We start from the raw sequence: 20,853 nt of genomic DNA, 5'->3' as shown, positions 1-20,853 counted from the left end.
GTTGGATTGTAGCCTTCACTGCTATGGAAAATGACAGGGTAAGCACCTAGTAGGGGTGGAAATGGGCAAGGCCCAAGGCGATTGGCTGGCACTATTCACAACATTGCGAGGCGCAATCGAGCTTGACCAAAGAAAAGTGAGGATTCAAAGTCGAACAACGGATGCGAATCAGGTCACCTGTGGATGGGATTGGCGTTGGCACGCGCACTCAAATGATCTAGCCCTATGGATGGATGGATGGATAACCGAACCATAGGAGAGAGGGTGAAGGATTGACGAGAGTTGAGAAGGAGGGTTCCAGAAGGTGAGGGAAACTTCGAGAAGGGTCCAGAGGATGTGGCTTGTCTACTATATAGAGTTGCTCTTTGCCTTCGTTCAACAGTCTAAAAATTTCAAGTACCAAAGCTTTTCTTCGATTGATCGTCTTTGCAAAAAGTAAGTCTTCTCTGATTTTGGTACTTGATGTCTTCAGCTCTCTATTCTGATTTCGTTGCTCTTTGCCTTCAGCTCGCTATTGCTGAATTCTCAATCGCAAAAACCTGTCGCAACTTGCTGTTGCCATTTCGATTTGTAGCTAACCATTCTCCAACCTTTGCAGGAAATTTTTTTCCGTTAGAATCGACTTCTGGTGATCCAACCTCTATAAGAAGCTCTCCTGCTCACAATTCAGCTCCGTGTCGCTTGTAATTCTTCCATTTTCCGCAGAAGATTGCCTTGTAATTGCCACTTCGCAGAGTAGGACTTCTGTCGTTGACAGTTCTCGGCTTTTGTTGGCAGGCGCTTCCGTCTAGCTCCGCCTTTGCGTAGCCCAGGTTTTGTGGCAATATGAGGTCCTACTTCGAGCTCGCTTTGGACTCTGACCCCGTCAAGAACGTTTTGGGACAACTCTTTCATGCGGCTGAGGATTTTGAGAACGGCTTAAGTGGTCCTAGCCGCTCTTACCTGCAAGACACGAAGGCCATGGCGAGTACTGCGGTGGATATCAAAGAGGGTTCGAATTCGTATACATTCTACGCTGACATGCCGGGCCTTGCTCGATCAGACATTCAGGTTTGCTCTTGTGGCAAGCGTGGAAATGCTGCGAACCGGACTGTTCGTCGCATGGTATATACAGTTTCTGGAATCTGACCCTGCGGTTGTGGAGCAGGTGCAAGTGGAAGATGAGAACGTCCTGAGCATTAGGGGCAAGCGGAAACGGGATGATGGCACAGATGACGGTGAGAAATTCATAAGGATGGAGAGGCGACCTGCCAAATTCTTTCGGAAGTTCACTCTTCCATCCGATGCAAACGTGGAAGCGATCACAGCGACTTGTGCAGACGGGGTACTTACTGTAAAGGTGCCAAAGCTTCCTCCGCCTGAACCAGAGAAGCCGAAAACGATCGAGGTAAACGTGAGCTGAGACAGGGAAAACGTGTTGTTTAATGTTATACAGTTCTATATTTTGTAGACGAAGAGTCTCGATTTTGCTTAGAGGGACTTCTCGACTGGCTCATCCTAGCCAAGATGGAAGGAGATTGTAATCAGATGTGTAAATATTTCATAGTCAATTCCATAACACTACGGAGCAATGCGAAACGAAATTTTCCAAGGCCTTAATATAGATTGGTTCATTTCTTTCTTCGATTTTATGCCTGCTTTATTTCATAGCACCGCGAAGCAATGCAAAGCTATTCCATAGCACTATTAAGCAATGCACACAACGAAATTTGTATAAGTTCTCAAGCTAGACGTGGTTCATTTCTTTCTTCGATTTTATGTCTGCTCTCTCATTCGTATATTTTGTTTACACTCCACTGAACATGCACTATGTTTCTTGTAACTGGTTTAATGTAGTCCTCATCAATTGTAATATGCATTTGGTTCGTTGATGCTTTATATAATCCTGTTGTCTTCCTTCCTCTTCTACGTTCCTTTTCCCTTGAACTTTGGATCAGGAGATATTAAGGAAAATAGCAGTAAATAGGTCACATTTCGGCTACAATACGCATCTATATACGGCTGACCTTAACATGTGTGCTTCCAGTAATAGGTCACATTTCGGCTACAATACACATCTATATACGGCTTAACATGTGTCCTTAACATGTGTGCTTCCAGTAATAGGTCACATTTCGGCTACAATACACATCTATATACGGCTACTATGGACTTGTATGTTTATCCATTGGTGGATAAACATATTGAGGTACCAGCCTAACTTTCTCTCAGACTCCACAATCTAGGGTTTGTGTTTTTGACATGTATGTAACCTGCTTCCATTGGTGGATAAACATATTGAGGTACCAACATGTGATTGTACATGAGCCTAACTTTCTCTTGAGAGACTTTGCTAGCACCAAGTGATTACATGTGAATAGCACTAACATTTGTATAGAGTCCTATAAAGGAAAGGGTTAGATGCCTTAATCCTAACCTTAACTTTAAATGGGTTTGTGCATATTCTATATCTTCAACTAAATCTATTATACAGTTAGTCATTTGTGATGTGCCCTCTCTCCTCATCTCCACTCTTCTCCTCTCTCTTCTTTATATTTTGTCATGGTATTAGAGTTTCCTTGCCTTTTGTTGAGGCAATATGATCCGTATGAGAGAGTGTGATAGTTTGAGAGATTGAGCAATCGAGGTGAGGAAAACTTCCATATTGAAAGAAATTTTTGTTGTACAGTTCCATCCATTGAGTGAGAGATTTGTGGGTTCTTATTCATCTATTTCTATTGTGAGTATTCATTGAGAGTTTTTATAAAATTTTCGTCTTCCCATTGTGAGAGATTTATGAGAGATTTCTTAGTTTTCCTCCTTATTTTTTACCCTGTGGAGGATAGGACTTGACCATGGTGAAGTTCATCTGCCCTCGGGGTTGTGCAGAGGATAAGGACATGTGGCACTACCATCATGGCTACAGAAGAGCTAATGTACTTCGAAGATGCAATTGACAAGCCAGAATGGCAAACTGCTATGAATGAAGAAATGGATGCTTTGTATAAGAATAATACTTGAAAATTATGCGACCTTCCACCAAGCAAGAAGGCCATAGCAAATAAATGGGTATTCAAAGTGCAGTACAATCCAGATGGTAGTATTCAAAGATACAAAGCTAGACTAGTTGCAAAAAGATTTGCATAGCAATATGATAACATTATGATGAGATTTATGCTCTAGTAGCAAAGATGGATTCCATACGGTTTTTGATATCACTAGCGACACTCACTAGATGAAATGTGCACCAGCTCGATGTCAAGAATGCATTTCTCAATGGTTACCTAGACGAGGAAAGCTACATGCAACAACCTGTAGGTTGTGCTGAACTAGCAAAAGAGAATCAGGTTTGCCATCTTAAGAAAAGTCTCTATGGCTTAAAGCAAGCACCCAGAAGTTGGTACAGCAGAATCAACAAGTATTTTGTTAATCTGGGGTACATGAAGTCCAATGCAGATCATACTCTTTACAAGAAAGTTCAAGGGGAAGACATTACTATTGCACTTTTGTACGTAGATGACCTGATTGTGACTAGAAGCAAGGATAGCTTCATCAAAAAGCTAAAACAAGACTTATTTGCATAGTTTGACATGAAAGATCTTTGACTTATGCACTATTGTCTTGGAATTGAGTTCTGGAGAGATTCAGACAGCACCTTCATGAGTCAGCTCAAATATGTTGACAATCTCTTGAAGTTTCATATGGCAGATTGCAAGATTGCAACCACTCCCACGAAATAGAGTTTGAAACTTATAAAAGATTTTGAAAAGTCCACAGTCAATGACATGTACTACAAGCTTATCGGATCTCTTATATATCTGACTATCACACAACCAGATATCTGTTACATGCAGTAACCTCACTTGCACAGTTTATAACAAATCTGAAACAGTCTCACTGTAATGCAGCCAAAAGAGTCTTGAGATACATTAGAGGTACAAGGCAATTTGGGATAGAATACAGAAAAATTTATCTACAGTTGCATGGGATACTGTGACCGTGATTATGTCGGAGATTATGAGACCAGGAGATCCACACAGGGATATGCATTTTTTCTTGGTCAAGGTGCTATATCATGGTTGTCAAACAAACAACCAACTATTTCTTTGTCTTCAACTGAAGTTGTATATAGGGCACTCACTACAGGTGCATGTGAGGCTTTATGGCTTAGAAGATTGTTGTCAGAAACAAATTACTTTGATGAATTAAAGGAAACAACAATATACTGTGATAATCAAGCGGCTCAAGCATTGGCTAAGAATCTAGTATATCACTCCAAGACAAAGCACATTGATGTTAGAGAGCACTTCATCAGAGAAAGAGTGTTACTTGGTGACGTCACATTGCAACATTGTAATAGCAAAGAGAGTGGTGCAGACATCTTTACCAAACCACTTGGTAAAGAGCTTTTCGAACCTACACCGACAAGCTCTTGGTTTGACGCAGAGGAAGGACATTCCCATTAAAGGGGTGTGATGGAATGTAATGTTCAATCCTTCTTCGATTCCCAAGAATCATCATCTTGAGGGAAGGCCTACTTCATGATGTTGATCTTGAGGGAAGGTGTTGAGAGAACACGCTCAACATCATGTGATTACATGTGAATAGCACTAACACTTATAGAGTGCTATAAAGGAAAGGGTTAGATGCCCTAACCCTAATCCTAAATGGGTTTTTATATATTCTAGATTTTCAACCAAATCTAGTGTACAGTTAGTCATTTGTGGTGTGCTTTCTAGCTGTGCTGTCTCTCCTCATCTCCACTCTTCTCATCTCCCCTCTTCATATTTTGTCACTTTCAACCATATCAACATGTGGATCACCAATAGCATTTGCTGGTTTGTATGAGCTGCTCACTCATCAAAGGCTACATCTTGATTGATGTGTAAACTCCCTTGTGATTAGATTATAGCACCTATAACCTTTAGATTCTAGTGCATAGCCCATAAATATGCACTTTTTTCAGTGGGGTATAACTTTCTTTGTTTCTCATTCGGAATATGTACATAGCAAATGCATCCCAATGCTTTAAAATGTGAGACATCTATTTAGTGCCTCTATAAGCTTACAGTGCACTACTCCTATAGGCATCTAATACATAATATACACTATGCATTGCACTACCTCTTCCCAATAACATGTAAGCATGTGTTTCTTATTGAGAAATTATCTTGCATCCTCTACAATGGTCTTGCTTTTCCTCTTGGCCACACCATTTTGTTGCTAAGTATATGCATGCACATGAAACTTACCTTTTAATGCCATGAGCGTCCAGATATGCAATGAAACCTCTTGACATATATTCCATCCCTCAATCCTTTTCGTCTCGGTAATAATGTGTTGCAAAAACGGTACTACAAGCTCATGTCCTCATATAGGGTTTGAGAAGAGGTGACCCTTTTGGGTTTGATAGTTCCAACACGTGAGACCATTGAAAAGCAATCAAAGACAAGTGGTAGTTCCACTAGGTCACACAACTTTAAAGTAGTAAGCTCCTTCGAATGTGCCCTTTCAACTTTGTTAATAGTAGTAAAAAGGTGAAACCCCAATAAGTTTTATCCCACAGGAAAAACGTTTATTTCATCTCTTCCAATCAACCTTTTTTTTTTCTTATTGACATACCATCAACCAAAACCACTCCTCAAAAAACTTATATTCATTACAGTCATCTAGGGCTCTGCCTATTGTGAGAGAGTTTGTACTTCCAAGTCAAACCAATGGAAATCCACCATCCTTACAACATACTAGTATAAGAAAGTTAACCAAGTTGTAGGTAGAGCACATTCTCACTCTAATGGGTTGACCAATTGTTAGAGCACATTCTCACTCAAATGGTTTTGCAGAGAGACACCCTATCACATGGAAAGGGGATAAACAAGGAAGCATTGGTTATGCTTTCATATAGAAGCATAACGACATTGTAAGGGGTCAAACATGGAAGCAGAAGATTTTATGAACATGGCCCTTTTCCAAACAGACTCAAGGGTGGGCAAAGGGATACTTCAAGTGGAGTATTGTGCTAGAAAGTACAATAGTTAAAGCAAGCTTGTCCTTTGAAGTGGTGTCATAACAACATTGTAAGGGGGGGTAAACCTGGAAACATAAGATTTTATGAAAATGGCCCTTTTCCAAAGAGTCAAAGGGAAGCTTATGCTTTGAAGCACTGTGTTATGCTATACGGTACAAATAGATTACAAGTACATTTCATAGCAATGTACTCATCCTATAAACACATGTATTGCTATAAATAAGAAACCATTTGGCACACATGCTTGATGCAATATACTATGTTAGAAAGCACAGTAGTCAAAGCAAGCTTTTGCTTTGAAGTAGTGGAGTCAAAATGAGCCTCTGCTTTGAGCACTGGATTGTGCTATGAGGCACCAACAACAGATTACAAGTACATGTCATAATCATGTACAAATACTATAAACATATGAACTGCTATAAATCAAAAATTTGTACACATACTTGAAGTAGTGTATTGTGATAAAAAGCATAATATTCAAAGAAAACTTGTGCCTTATAATAATGTAGTCCAAGTAAGCTTGCGTATTAAAGCAGTGTATTGTGCTTTGAAGCACTAACAGACCATAAATTAGAAACCATTCAGCACACATACTTGAAGCAATGTATTGTGTCAGCGAGCACAATAATAAAAGCAAGATTGGTCTTTGAAGAAGTGTACTATGCTATGGAGTATCAATAATTATAAGTAGATGTCATAGTGATGTACTCATGCTATAAATGTATATAGTGTTATAAATCAAAAACCATTGATAACACATACTTATTTAGCACTATAATTTGTGAGCACAATACTCAAAGAAAATTTATGCTTTGAAGCAATGTACCACTACATGTAATCTTTGCACTACTCTAACCATGTGTATGATGGGTGGTTGCAATCAAGTTGGCCCCACATAGATATTAGGATGCTAGGTATTACATCCCAAAAAAGGGAGATATGAGACAGTGTAGGTATTTGTTATTATACTCATAATGTAAGAGCATCTTACTCTCAATCTGTCATGTTGTTTTTGATGTTTTGTTGATTGAAGCAATGTATTATGTTAGAAAACACAATAGTCAAAGCAAGCTTGTTAGAAAGCACAGTAGTCAAAGCAAGCTTGTGCTTTAAAGTAGTGGAGTCAAAGTGAGCCTATGCTTTGAAGCAGTGGATTGTGCTATGAAGCGCCAACAAATTACGAGCAAATTACAAGCACATGTCATAGTCATGTACACATACTGTAAACACATGTAGTGCTATAAATCAAAAATTGCACACATACTTGAAGTAGTGTATTGTGATAAAAAGAATAATAGTAAAAGAAAACTTATGCCTTACAACAATGTAGTCAAAGTAAAGCTTGTGTATTGAAGCATTGTATTGTGCTTTGAAGCACTAACAGACTATACATTAGAAACCATTTAGCACACATACTTGAAGCAATGTATTGTGTCAGTCGCAACCTTCTTTGTTTTTATCTTACATGGTTTGGAGTTTTTATTTGGAGAAATACCCAAATAATCAAAGTTGGATGGATTCTTCACACATGTTGTCCTCTCTTTATGTTTTTCACTCCAAACTTGTGCATCCAACAATGAAGACCAAAGTCAACAACTTGGCCTTTTATACATGTCAACTTTTGAAGGGAGGGCCAACCCTATTCCCTTTATACCACTCTCTTTCCTCATTCTTTTATAACCATCTTGGGCCTATTCGGATCCAAGGCACAATCCTAGCTCTATGGACTTGCCACTATCCTCAAATGACATCACTAACCAATGGTGGCATATTGTTAACCAATTGATTAACAACGGCCCCAAATATGAGAGGGAGAGAATGATAGAGCTGCAAGAGGGAGGAAGCAAGAGAGAGAGAGAGAGAGAGAGAGAGAGAGAGAGGGAGGGAGGGAGGAAGGGAGGGAGAGAGAGAGAGAGAGAGAGCAAGAGAGAGAGAGAGAGCAGGACAAGTGTAGTGATTGCACCATACACTAAATGCACTCTACTCCTAGATTTTGAATGTACTGAACTAAGCTGAATGCAAATTTCAAAATGTGTTGTGCTAGCTCAAAGATTTTGATGCACCTCTATAACTTTCATGAGAATCTACTCGAATTTTCAATACTCTCTACTCTTTCTTAAATTTAGCAAGGAGTTCCTAATCAACATGATTTTTTTACTAGACTTCCATTACACATCAAAAACCTTGTATCGATAGCATAACTCTTGGTCAATAGTATGTACACCCTATTGTGCTTAGACCCAAATGGTAGGCAAATGCAAGGGTGGACGGTAGCACGACAACTTGGATGGATTGTGCAACTATAAATCTTTTATGTTATTGAGTTTTTAGTGCAATTAAATTTGTTTATGCCTCAAATTTTCATTAATAGGGATCATCCAAGGGTAAGGGAGAGATTGCACATCGGAAGGGAATAAAAACAAGGTGGGGATCCCACTGTGGCCTTGCCTTTTGGAGTGTCATTATAAGTCCAAGTGTAAGTAGCTCGATAAATATTTCAAATAACTTGTGAAAGGAAACAATAGGTAGAAATTGGAAGGAAAAGAGAAAAAGCAAGTGAAGGTGAAGGAATATTAGATGAGTGAAAGAGAGGAGAGAAAAGAGGTGAAAAGGTGTATGTGTGTGTGTGTGGTGGGTGGGCCATTAAACAAAAGTGGGGACGGGCCATTAAATAAATGTGGTGTCATCATACAAGAGACAAATAAATGTGTGTGTGTGTGTGTGTGTGTGTGTGTGTGTGTGTGTGTGTGTGTGTGTGTGTGTGTGTGTGTGTGTGTGTGTGTGTGTGTGTGTGTGTGTGTGCGTGTGTGTGTGTGTGTGTGTGTGGTGTATGTGTGGTGGATGGGCCATTAAATAAATGTGGTGTCATATAAGAGACAAAGAGAGCCCACAAAGATACCTAACAAAAGACAAAAGCTTTAGGATAAAAGACAAAAAAACATTTAGGACCTCCACAAGCAAACAAAAACCTTAAACCCTAAACACATTAGAAGCCCTTAAACTTCTACTAACTCACATTTAAGCCTCATACTAACCATAATTTGCAAGGTCAAATTGACTAAGTGAACTAACTTCAAAATGATGGCCCTAATTAGCAACTCACTAACCAAGTCATCCCTTAGGACCCTTGCAGGGTCAAAAAGAAGAGCATGTCCTTGGAACTAAAAGTCAACACCTTTAGTTTGTACAATTGTAAAAAAGCGTAAAAATTTATTGGAAGATATTAGGAGGCAAAAACTGCAACGAGAGGATGATAGAAGTACCTTCAAACAAAGGAATCAAGGATAGACTTCTCCCCACAGTTTTCTAGAATTCTTTCTAAATGCACTACTAAATGGTTGGAAGGATCTCTCACTAAGGCTGAGAAAAATGAGGATGAAGTTGTAGATAAAGAAAGAGAATATGCACGAGGTCATGATATTTAGGTTTGTAAGCTGAACACTACTTTTATGTGTCCTCATGTTGCATCTATTTACATTAATTATAATTTTTCAATGTTAACAAAGTGTTGATTTGTTTTATCTTTAGTGTCATTCAATACACTGTGTGTATGATTGATAATCACTTTTGAGTACTAGAGAAGATTGAAGTAAAATGCAATAAATTTGATTGTGAAATCATTCCATATTTTTCACAAGGTTGTAAATAATTAGGTTCTTCCTCCATGCCTGAGGTGTCTCCCTATTGTTAGGGATTCAAATCTCATTCCGATTGAGATGTATCATATTGGTGGAATCATACGATAACCTTCTCCAAGTGGATTTATGGAATTCAAAGTATTCACCTTTGATGTCAAAATTATCTAAGGTCATGCATGTAGGGGGCTCATGCTACAATGAGGAAATCTTTGAATGGTTCTTTTGACACTAACTTGATAAATTTTGGGGAAATCATATAGACGCCTTTTTTTCACCCATGCATTATGAATAGGTAAGCACTTTCTATCATATGGATCACTTGCTCTATGCAATCATTGTGAAATGTGAGCCATGAACTTATTCAAATGGATTGTTTGGTGTAACTCTCAAGTTGTTTTTAAGCCCAGATACATGGATGATAGCTGGTGGTCTTTGATTCTAGTTGCACCTCAAAAAGGCCATGTATTCAAAGATGTGGAAGTGGAGCATGCAAGAAGTTCAGTGTAAGAGAAAATGGTGTCCCTAGAAAACTAGTAGTCAAGGAGGTAGTGGACAAAACTGGAGGTCGAGGTGGAGATGAGGTGGACAAAAGGTGGAGGTGGAGAAGAAAATGAGGTGGACAAAAACATGGAGGTGGAAGTAGAGAGGAGGTGATCGAAGTGGAGATGAGATTGATAAGAGGTGGATGAAAAAGGGGAGGAGGAGATGGAGATGATGCACTGAAAATTGGAGATGGAGGCGGTGGACAAAAAAGAGGAGGTGGGCAAAAAATGGTGGTGGTAGAGCAGAATATTTTTAAAATTTCAAAAAAAGAGAGGGTTATGCAAAAGTTATTGGTAAAGGATTGAGGAATGAGGGGGATGCTTATAGGTTCTAGGTATTTATCTCATGTTTATAGGGCTAATTTTTATAAGATTAGTAGTTGATTTCTTTTATGGAAGTCACCATTTTGGAGCATGCAATCAAAAAAAAATCATAATTTATAAGTAATTGGAAGCTTTTTCATATTACTTTTCCATGAGTAATTCATCATTGATTGTTTTTGTATTAGGATTTTTTATTCAATAAGCAAATACATTTTCTAGTTTTGCTTCAAGTGTTAACTTCCGCAACAATGATGCCAAAAAGTTGTCACTTTTCTCTCATAAGTTAACAACAATGATGCCAAAAAGTTGTCACTTTTCTCTCATTTCAATTTATGAGGCCCTTTTTCACGTATAGTTATGTTGTTGCATGTTAGACCATAGGCCCTTGTGTAACTAAACCATGGAAATCAATTCTTATATGAGCTCACGTAAGAAAGTAGTGTTCTTCATGATGTTTTATAGAGGTTCTCACCCCCATAGGGGTTCAAAGGACTTGGAAAGATTTATAGGTTTTAGGAAAGCCTTATAGGGTTTAGAAAGAGGATAGGGTTAAGAGATGTAAATAAGAGTTTAAGGTTGAGAAAAAGCTATAGGGTTTAGAATGAGTTCAAGGTTAGAAAGAATGCAAGGGTTGAGGAATGTAAATTTAGTCTCCTTCATGGATTCATAAGGTAAAGGGTTGAGGGGGAGTGAACGTTGATGTTCAAGGGTTAGGAGTACGTGGGAGGAGGAGGAGGAGGAGGAGAAGGGATGGCTGGGGGGGGATGGGAGATAGCAAGGTTAGAGCATGCTATCACACATTGATAGAATTGAATGAGCATCTCATGAGCATGGACACAAGCTGAGCAAGAACATGAACACAAAAGTGAATTGAACATTGAATCACAAAGGGTGGGAGTTGCATTCCATTAAGAGATATTTATACATTTTCTTGAGTTTCCATTCTTCAGAAAAGTGTATATCAAGGGTCTTAGTTTTTCTCTCTCTAGCATAAAGTCCAGCACAAAGTCTTTCTCACTCTAGCACAAAGTTTAGGTCAAATAATGTAGACTTTTGATTTCAAACACAAACTATAGGTCAAGTAATTTAGATAATCTGTCTCCAACACAAAATGTAAGTCAAGGAATTTAGACATTCTCTCTCCAATACAAAGTGTAGGTCAAGGAATCTAGACTTTCCCTCTACAACACAAAGTGTAGGTCAAAGAATTTAGACTTTCGCTCTCTATGGAAATGAAAATCTATCATAGCCACTAACATAAACCCAATTTTAAAAAAATATAGGTCAAGGAATATTTTGTACTTTATCTCTCCAATACAAAGTCTAGCTCAAGGAATTTAAATTTATGTCTCTAACACAAATTGTATTGAAATTGTAGGCCAATATTTTAGTCTTTCTCTCTCTACCATAAAGTCTAGGTCAAGGATTGAAGTCTCTCTCTCTCTCTCTCTAGGTCATTATGTCTAGACCTTTTCTAGAGAGTTTTTAAGCTATTCCTATCGTATTAGATACATTTTAAAGCTTAAGCTATTACATGCTTATTACAAGAAAACCTATGTCGCTACTCCACTCACATAATGATCACATATTGGTAGCTTTTGGACTGTGCTTTTGACCCTTATTGTTGCTGAGTTGTTGCCATGTCAAGGTTAATAGTTGGATTGTTTTGTGATTATAGGGAGGAAAAGCAATCTTCATAAAATTTCATATGAACTTTACATCAAAATTCAACCAACCATTACACAATCATCTCTTTCTCATTAGTATTATTTATCCCCTCCTCTCATGCTTATTCCCGATTCCTAAAGCCATTCACTTGTTAGGCTTCACTAAGCTCACAATGAAAATTAATTCATTAGTGTTTCCATAGATTTCAATAGCTCTATGGATTCATTCATTGCCTTTTACTCTACCGTTACCTACCATTTGATTTCTTATTCTCACTCATTTTTTGTTATTCATATTGCTTTCCCAGCAAAAGGCTATAATATGGGCATTAGAATGTATAAATAGCATGCAACGCAAAGCGGAAGGTGTGGGCCTTTGAATATGAATCTAGTTTTCATGAGATATGGATACTAAAGTGGCATCCTAGGTGAAGAAAGTTGGCAAGCAATTCCTCAAAATCAAGGGAGTTGGATTGGTTCCAATGATTTGAACACAATTTTCTAAACCTCTAGTGACTCTCATTAAGTAATACTGCCATATTTTCTATGTTTTTCTTCTCATGTATTGCTTGGGAAAAGAATGCAGAAGGGTCGTCTCCACCTTTTAGACACTTGAGATGAATCCTAGCCAATTCAAGCTTCCTAGTTTCCTCTCATCTTGGATAGTTTTCCATTGTTTTAAGGATAGGGTGTGGATGTGGATCATAAAATTACCTGATTGGGTACTACTAAAATAGCATTTTTGGCTTTGCTGGGGTGAGACATGTTCCTTCCTTGCCAAATGTTTTTCTTACTTTGAAAAACTCTTCAATGCATGCACCATACTTCCATAAGGCCATCTCCTCCTTCTTCTTCTTCTTTTGGTAGCCCGTAGTTTGTAAGCCTTGCCTCATATCTAGGATTATTTACTTTTAAAATAATTCCCCTATAATCCAATCCACATTTACCTTCTATGCTTGGTGCAATTTGAATCACTTTGTGAAATATGGATTAATTAGACCATGACATGTGCTTTTTAGGGGACTCCCTTTTATTTTTTCATCATTATGATCAATACTTTTTTCTTCTTTCTTCTCTTTCCATCTAAGTATATGCAACTCCACACCCCAAACACTAATTAAATCTTGGCTTGTATATATGTATTAAGAAAACTAGTATATTGCTGTTAAATGAGCTTTAAAAACTTTTTTAACCTCTATCTATCAAATTCAAAGATCTAGCTTCTACAAACATCATTGATTTGCTAAAGATTTGTTCAATACTCATTCAATACTCCTTGAGTATTGTCCATAATTGGTCAATGAAATTGTTAAAGAGAGACACACTATTGCTTTGAGTACTTTTATTGAAGGACAACATGGAACAATCCTTCTATGCATGAAGCCATTTAAATAGGAGGAGTGAGAATAGACATGTATATAACATATACACCCTAATAGAGAAAACTCAAATCAACTACAAGAATGGACATATCATGATGTATGTATTCTCAAACATGAAATTTCCCCTAATTGAATAAAGATTTATGTGATAGAGTAGTTTACATGTTATAAATCTAGGGGTTTCTTTTGTGCAAATGGCTTATTTTTCTCTCTGTTCCACATATATGTTCTCATTTACTAAACATTAATTTCACTAAAAAAACCGACAAGAAGAAGCTATTCATGTTAGCATTTTGTTGCTTCTTAATGAATGCCACAAATATTCTTGTTCTTATATTTCAAAGCATAATACGTCTAGGGAATGTTTTCCATATGCACCCAAATCTTTACAGGAAAATTTTACTTTTAAGTTGCATTGCTAACTAGCTAGATGGTATGCCCATACAGTCATGCTCTCTTATTTTAGCTTATCACAGTAAATATATAAGGCCCATGTGGGCAGCCTCTCTTGCTCTTGATAGAAGGTGATAGTGGGGAGATAATTTGTAGATACACAATGATCTCATGATCTTGGTGTTGCAAGAGTGAATGAAGAAGGTAGAGGATGTGGAAGGAACATGAAAGAAGATTGTTTGGCACTCTTGGAGATGCAAGGGGATCATGGAAAATGTATTGCAAAGGTGGTTGTGGTGGTAACTGTTAGAGTAGGGATGAAGATAGTGACTTTTTGGGAGAAGTGCAAAATGTGCTCTGAGTGGAATGCCAAAGTGAAAGGGAGAGACTTTGGCAAGGAGGATGCCACTAGGGCATGTGAAACTTTGGTAAGGGAAGACAAGGCCAATGTCTAGCATGTTCTCCATAGTATGAGCTCTCATTCATGTTATAGTGGTCATCGAGAAGAGAATCCCCACCTATGCCATGAAGTTCAAGAGAGAGCATCGATGAGAACATTCGCTCTCGGCTACCGCAAGTCACTACCATGCCTACAAATGCTTTTTCCCATATTCTTGATGCTTTCTCCCATATTCTTATTCTCCCTTGGATTTGGAGTCCTTTACCCCAAAGGGAGCAAAATGAGACAAAAGCTTGCATGGACTCAATGAAATTTACATGATGAGCATGCTTTTAGAAAGACCTTAACTAAGGCTCAACGAGCTTGATCCCTTCCTCTTGACAATGTCCACAAGCCAGCTCGATACTCTCAGAAATTCCTCAGTTCATTTAAAGCCAGAAGGACACGATGAATTTTTCTGCACCAAATTGATTTGCTCGAGCAGAGATGAGAATCTGGGCATTCGTTAGCGTTCTGGGTTGCATTTTAGCTGCCTTCTTCACGACTTGCGATGGCATATGCCGAGTTTCAATGTCCTTGGTAGATCAAACCTCAGAGAACGATCCTGATGCGCAGACGAAATTCAAAGAGAAGCGTATCAGCCGACACAGCCAAGTTGAAGAGCAAGCACGTAAGTTGCTCCCTTCTTGCAATGGGTCGGCCTCTATCTCCAGATACGTTCTCGTAGACCGGCTACGTAGAGGAACTTACAGAACAGTGCAAGCTGCGGTAGACTCGGTTCCTGTCGGCAATACGCAATGGGTGTACATTCGTATCAGTGCTGGGCTTTTCATGTAAGGCCTACCTAAGCAACATCTCGGGAAAACGGAATATATTTGATTCCTGTGTTAGGTCTCGTCTCATTGCCTTGACCAGCTCTGCGAATCTAGAATTCATGGATTTGTTTCTGCATTTTCCTTCATTTCTCCATAGTTTTGTTATAACTGCTGGAATTGAAGATTTCTCCATAGTTTTGTTACAACCTCTTGGAATTGAACAATCTGTAGTGCAAGGCCAGAGTCCACATGTTTTGCTTATTCTGAAGCGCTGTTTGTGAGGCTTTCCCCAGAGAGAAAGTAACCATCCCTTACAACAAGCCCTACATCATGCTTGAAGGAGAAGGGAAGGCAGCAACGGTGATCATTTGGAGCGACACGGCACTCACTACGGGCACTGCCAACAGTGCTACATTCTCAGCTAATGCACCAAACTTCATTGCAAGCGGTGTAGGGTTCGTGGTACGTGAAAAACGGGGGTGCCGCGTGGCTTCCATGGGCGCTGTCACACTTGGTTCTTGTTTTGAGCAATCTGAACAGCGATGGTTGCGTCTTCTCATTGGCATGGGTGGACTTGGTTGTCCAGAATGCTGCTGCACCCCCGTCTCCGGGTGCATCTGGAGGACAGGCCGTTGCGGTTCTTCTCGCTGCAGACATGATGGCATTCTACGATTGCGGATTCCACGGAGCACAAGACACGCTCTTCGATTACGAGGGGCGTCACTACTTCAGGAACTGCTTGATCGAAGGCTCAATCGATTTTATATTCGGCCATGGTCAGTCGATTTACAAGGTGGGAGGCGTTTGAATTCGCTAATCCCGTATCTTTTTGGGGGATAGAACTTCCAGAATGAAGGCTGATCATCACGGACCTAACGCAAGAGTTGCTGACTGCAGGGGTGCGAGTTGTGGGTGAAGGCCCAACCGGGATATCTATCGGGGTCGATAACAGCGCAGAACAGGGATGATCCGCGTGATGGAAGCGGCTTCATCTTTGTGAATTGCAGCATAGACGGCACGGGGGAAGTGTTTTTGGGGAGAGCGTGGGGAGCGTACTCACGAGTGGTGTTCTTGTTCACCTACATGAGCGGCATTATAGCGCCGGAGGGATGGGACGACTGGGGAAATCCGCAGAGGCAGAGGTGAGAAACACCTGCTTGCTTCTCATCATCATCATCGTCATCATCTTCTCCTTCATTCTCGTCGTCGTCGTCCTCTTCTTCTTGTTCTCCGTCGTCTCGACTCCATAGCCCTCTGTCTCCAACGCGTTCATGTCAAACTTCCTTGCTAGTCTAGTTTTCTTTCTCTAATTCGATCTTCTTCTCCTTCAGACTTCTCTTCTTAACCCATCGCTTTCTTTTGCAGCACTGTATACTACGGCCAGTATAAATGCTTTGGCCCCGGGGCCAACCTGGACGGAAGAGTGCCTTGGTCTCATGAACTGAGCGATGAAGAAGCCGAACCTTTCTTGGAGCTCAATTTTATCGACAATGATTATTGGTTGCCCAAGACATAACATTCTTCTTATATCATACACCAGCTCTCTTGTCGCTCGCTCGCTCGCTCTCTCGCTCTCGTTGTCTCTGATCTCTCTTGTGAACAGAAAGTCCCTTCTTCTTCCTTCTCTTTCTTATCTCCATCCCAACAAAAACCACCTCTGTTTCCTACCTCGCTCCTTCGCAAGGTGCAGGTGGTTACTACGTGCAAGAGACATGACTTGATTCTTACCCATTGTTTTCTACGCTTTCATTTTTCCTTTGCCCACAAAGAGCACACTCCTACTTTTAATTTTAACTTTAGACTAGTCAAAGCACGGCTAAACTATTACAATGGTAGGAAGCTCGCAAGAGCGAATTTTTATACAACCTTATACTTTTGAAAAGTGACGAGTGCTCCATGGTTTCAGTATAGATTCAAGAGCATGAGACTTTTACAATGTACAATAACAAGTGGAGCTAACCAGAATATGTGTGTGAGTGTGGTGGAGGGGATGAAACAAAAGAAGAAGGAAAATGCACATGTGTTATTATGAATCTTATTCCTTAGTCATGACCATCTTGCGTAGAAATCAAAGAGGGCATGGAGCTTAAATGAGTTTAATATGGCATGGTTTCAACAATAAAACATGTATGACAAAAAGAAGAAAGAAGAACAAACCATAACTCAAAGGTGTCAGTGAGCTAAAATAAAGCATCAATCTTTTCATGCGCATTGAGCTCAATGTAACTAAGTAATACATGTTCAATATCAACAAGGGCACAGAGAGAGAGAGAGAGAGAGAGAGAGAGAGAGAGAGGGGTTCACCTAAAAAAAATTTAGTGTACCACGTGCATTCAAAAGGAGGGGTATTTTAATTCAACTTTCAAAAAATTTAACAGGATTACAATAACAGGAGGGGTTTTTTATTTCACTTTAGGAAAAAAATCATTATCTCATAAGTAAAGAGGGGTGAATTTATTGGGGGGGAATTTTAGTTGTGGGGTTTTTTTAATACCCCTTGAACGCACGTGATACCTAGGGTTTCTTAGTAGTGCACCCTGAGAGAGAGAGAGAGAGAGAGAGATGCATACAACTTATTCGCATAACAAAACATGCTCCTTTCACATGCCGAACACAAGCTTAGCAAGATTTTTTAAATACCCCTTGAACGCACGTGATACCTAGGGTTTCTTATTAGTAGTGCACCCAGAGAGAGAGAGAGAGAGAGATGCATACAACTTATTCACATAACAAAACATGCTCCTTTCACATGCCGAACACAAGCTTAGCATGGGGTCACTTAATAAATACTCCATGTCTATTCCATGTTGATTTGAGGATGCACCAAAAGGAATTGACTTATAATATTATGGGTGATCATTCACACAAGATAATCTTATTTAGTTAAAGTCATATATTATGTGGTGATTGGGGTATGTTCAACGTTGCTAAAAGCATACTCTTTACTATTGAGATAATAGTTTAGACTTGAGCAAATCTAATTTCGCAACTTTAACTTTTAAGAAAGGTCAACTAAGAATAGTCCTTGATAAAAATCTATGCAAGTCTAGATAAGTAGCAACATATTTAACATGACAAAGAAATGAGGTAACTCATGAGATTGAATTCATTGACTATATCGCATCTGCTCGGTGACCTTGTATGCATTATACACTCGTGTTAATAACACTTCACCATCTTGATATTATGGTCAGTGATTGTATCATCCTTCCCTTTAATATTGTCTTAGCTATTGTAAAAGAACATAGAAAGTAGAATTAACAATGTTCTCCTCATGATGAGTAGACAAATCCCTTCTTGGCCTTTCTAGACTTTTGCAAGCCTCATCAATTGTAGTTTATGCAAGCATCTATGTTGACGGCGCTCCAATTCGCTCAACCTCAACATACTAACTCTAAGGTGCTCAGTGCTTGAAAATGCCTTAACCCTGTGCAATGCTGGGGTGAAGATGCTCGCTCTTACAATCCATTAAGTGTAGTGTATGCTCGAAGTGGAAAAATAGTGGCCAACATTAAATATGCATAGTTCGGGGATAGTTGTTCGTATGATGATAGGAAAGCCAAGTTAACAAAACTTAACAAACACCGAGTGGACAACACTTCATTGAATCAAGTAAGAAATCAACTCATATAGATGCCAATGTTTTACAACCAAGCCGCCTCAACTTGCAGTGAGTGAACACTCGGTATCAGGATTCCTAACCTAGCAAGCTAAAGTGAGAGGAGAGTCTGCTCATACTGACACCTCTCTGCCCTTCTCTCTATTAGAAATCCTTTTTTAGACTAAGCAAAACCCCTTGTATTCTATACCTTCTCTAATGTTTGTGTCCTAAAACTACAGGTTGGATGTTGCGAGGTCCACCAACTCATCTTTGGACTTGGCATTCACTGCTCGTAATCTATCTACCTTGCACTTAAGGTTGCCATAGTCCTTCTGCAACTCGGTGTGATTCTAATTTGATAGGGAATAACTTTTGACTAGCTCATCATATACTGTCTCCCTATTATTGAGATACTTTTGCACTTGGTTGTAAGGTCTACCCACGCCTAACTTATCCCCGTTGGTTGCTCCTAAAATACCTGAGCTAGCTCCTCCCTATACTGTGCTTGAAGGAACAAGTTATGGTTTAAGACTTGGGGAGGAAGCTAGTGGCTGGCTAGGTGTCCAGAGCTGGGCAGCACCCACCATTTTCTCCCTTACGATCGGCCAATGTGACAGTGGCATTTGGATCTTGGTGATCATCTTGTATTAACATGGGGTCCAAGGAGAATGGCTCAAGAGGGGATAAGCCTAGTGGGAGGCATAGGGAGAGTAATGGCAATATTCAAAACACCCACTATTACTCCATTGATTTTTTGCTCAGGCTGACGTTACTACTTGGCTGGTGTCTCCTATGGTTGCTCCGTGTCAACCTTGTATATTATCCCCTTACTAGAATTTTCTCATGTTTCCAATTGCTCTTGGGAGGTGCCCTTTCCCATGCTCCCCTTTAGAGTCTTTTGACTATTCCCCTCATTCTCTTAGCCTCTACAATCACCCTACTCAAAGACCTGCTCTTCCAGTGTGGCCCATCATCTTTTGCTCCCAACGAGCCAACTCCACCAAGTGCGGTGATTGTATTTTGCCATTGTGCTTGGCTGGATGTAAGTCTGTGATGCAGCATACAGAGGTGAGGGCCTAGCTTGTTCCCCTTACTTATAGCCTTCATCTGTGACTCAATGCCTTCTCAAAATTAGAAATCCAATCCATTGCAAGGTCATCCTCTAGACCCAGGAGTGTTGATGGTAGAGGCTCACACAGAGGGACGCCCTCAGGAGATGGAGCAAGATCATTAGTACCACCTAGACTCGTCTCCCCTCCCTTGTCCTACACACCCCCTAGATGCTTCTCCCCATCCCCTTCCTCCCCCCCTCCTTTGGATCACCCCTCTACTCCCCCCATCATGCCCCTCCTCCTCCACCTCTTGCTCCCTCGAATGTTGTCACCCTCGTTACCTGCCTCCCTCCCCCTATAGCAATGCCATCCACCCCCACCCCCTCATCCTCTTGTGCCTCCACTACCCCTTAGCCTGTAGGCAAGGGCAAGAAACTAGTCTCTAGCGCATCCCCTCTCCTAGAGTGGTAGGTGGCAACCTCCTCTCAACAGACCCCTGCCTCAAGACAAGAAGAAGGAAGCAACAAATCCCCGTCATAGGTTCTAGGCCTGATGCTTTGCCTTGGACTTTCCCTACTGAGGGAGCTATGGCTTTTGGAGCCATTAAATTACCTTGCTATTCCAGATTCTTACCCCATGCCTCTTGAGCTGATAGTTTTGATTGCACAACCCCACAAAGGGGGATCATTCAATATGGTTGGATCCTGCACCCATCCCTTCTAGGGTATAGAGTTTGCCTCCATAGAAGCGGAGAAGTGGATGCTGGAGATGTTCGATGACATGATAGAGCAGTTTTCTTACATGATGAACAAGCTGATGGGGTCATACGCTATGGACTTGTGGTACGATCATGGATTGTCAGCCTTCTTCTAGTAGTGTTTCACTCCAGAGAGATTGGTCTCAGGGTTAGCAATAGGTTTGATCCAGATGCCACATGATAATATGAGGATTCATATGTTGACCCTACATTGACACAATAGCACTAGATTACAGTAGTGTGCAGAAGCATTTGTGGCTGAATTTTCTTTCATG

General features: G+C 40.0%; 2 protein-coding genes across 2 annotated transcripts; both read left to right on the top strand.

Annotated features, from left to right (window-relative positions):
* The first annotated feature begins 336 nt into the window (after nt 1-336).
* LOC147896652 (17.3 kDa class II heat shock protein-like) lies at nt 337-1,643 on the top strand. The gene is made up of 3 exons (XM_087381513.1): nt 337-435; nt 599-1,050; nt 1,148-1,643. The coding sequence occupies exons 2-3, from the start codon at nt 826-828 to the stop codon at nt 1,400-1,402; spliced, it is 480 nt and encodes a 159-aa protein (XP_087237639.1). The 5' UTR covers nt 337-435; nt 599-825; the 3' UTR covers nt 1,403-1,643.
* A 13,255-nt stretch (nt 1,644-14,898) lies between these two features.
* Nucleotides 14,899-17,023, top strand: LOC147896651 (putative pectinesterase 53). Its single transcript, XM_087381714.1, has 5 exons — nt 14,899-15,186; nt 15,462-15,630; nt 15,755-15,961; nt 16,066-16,310; nt 16,534-17,023. Exons 1-5 carry the CDS (start codon nt 14,924-14,926, stop codon nt 16,682-16,684), a joined length of 1,035 nt encoding a protein of 344 aa, XP_087237840.1. The 5' UTR covers nt 14,899-14,923; the 3' UTR covers nt 16,685-17,023.
* The last annotated feature ends 3,830 nt before the right edge of the window (nt 17,024-20,853 follow it).

The sequence above is a fragment of the Dipteris shenzhenensis genome, chromosome 11 (assembly GCF_047967505.1).
Source record: "Dipteris shenzhenensis isolate YYH24624 ecotype China chromosome 11, Dip_SZ_1.0, whole genome shotgun sequence".
Classification (NCBI taxonomy): Eukaryota; Viridiplantae; Streptophyta; class Polypodiopsida; order Gleicheniales; family Dipteridaceae; genus Dipteris; species Dipteris shenzhenensis.
This window is presented reverse-complemented; position numbering and strand designations above follow the sequence as displayed.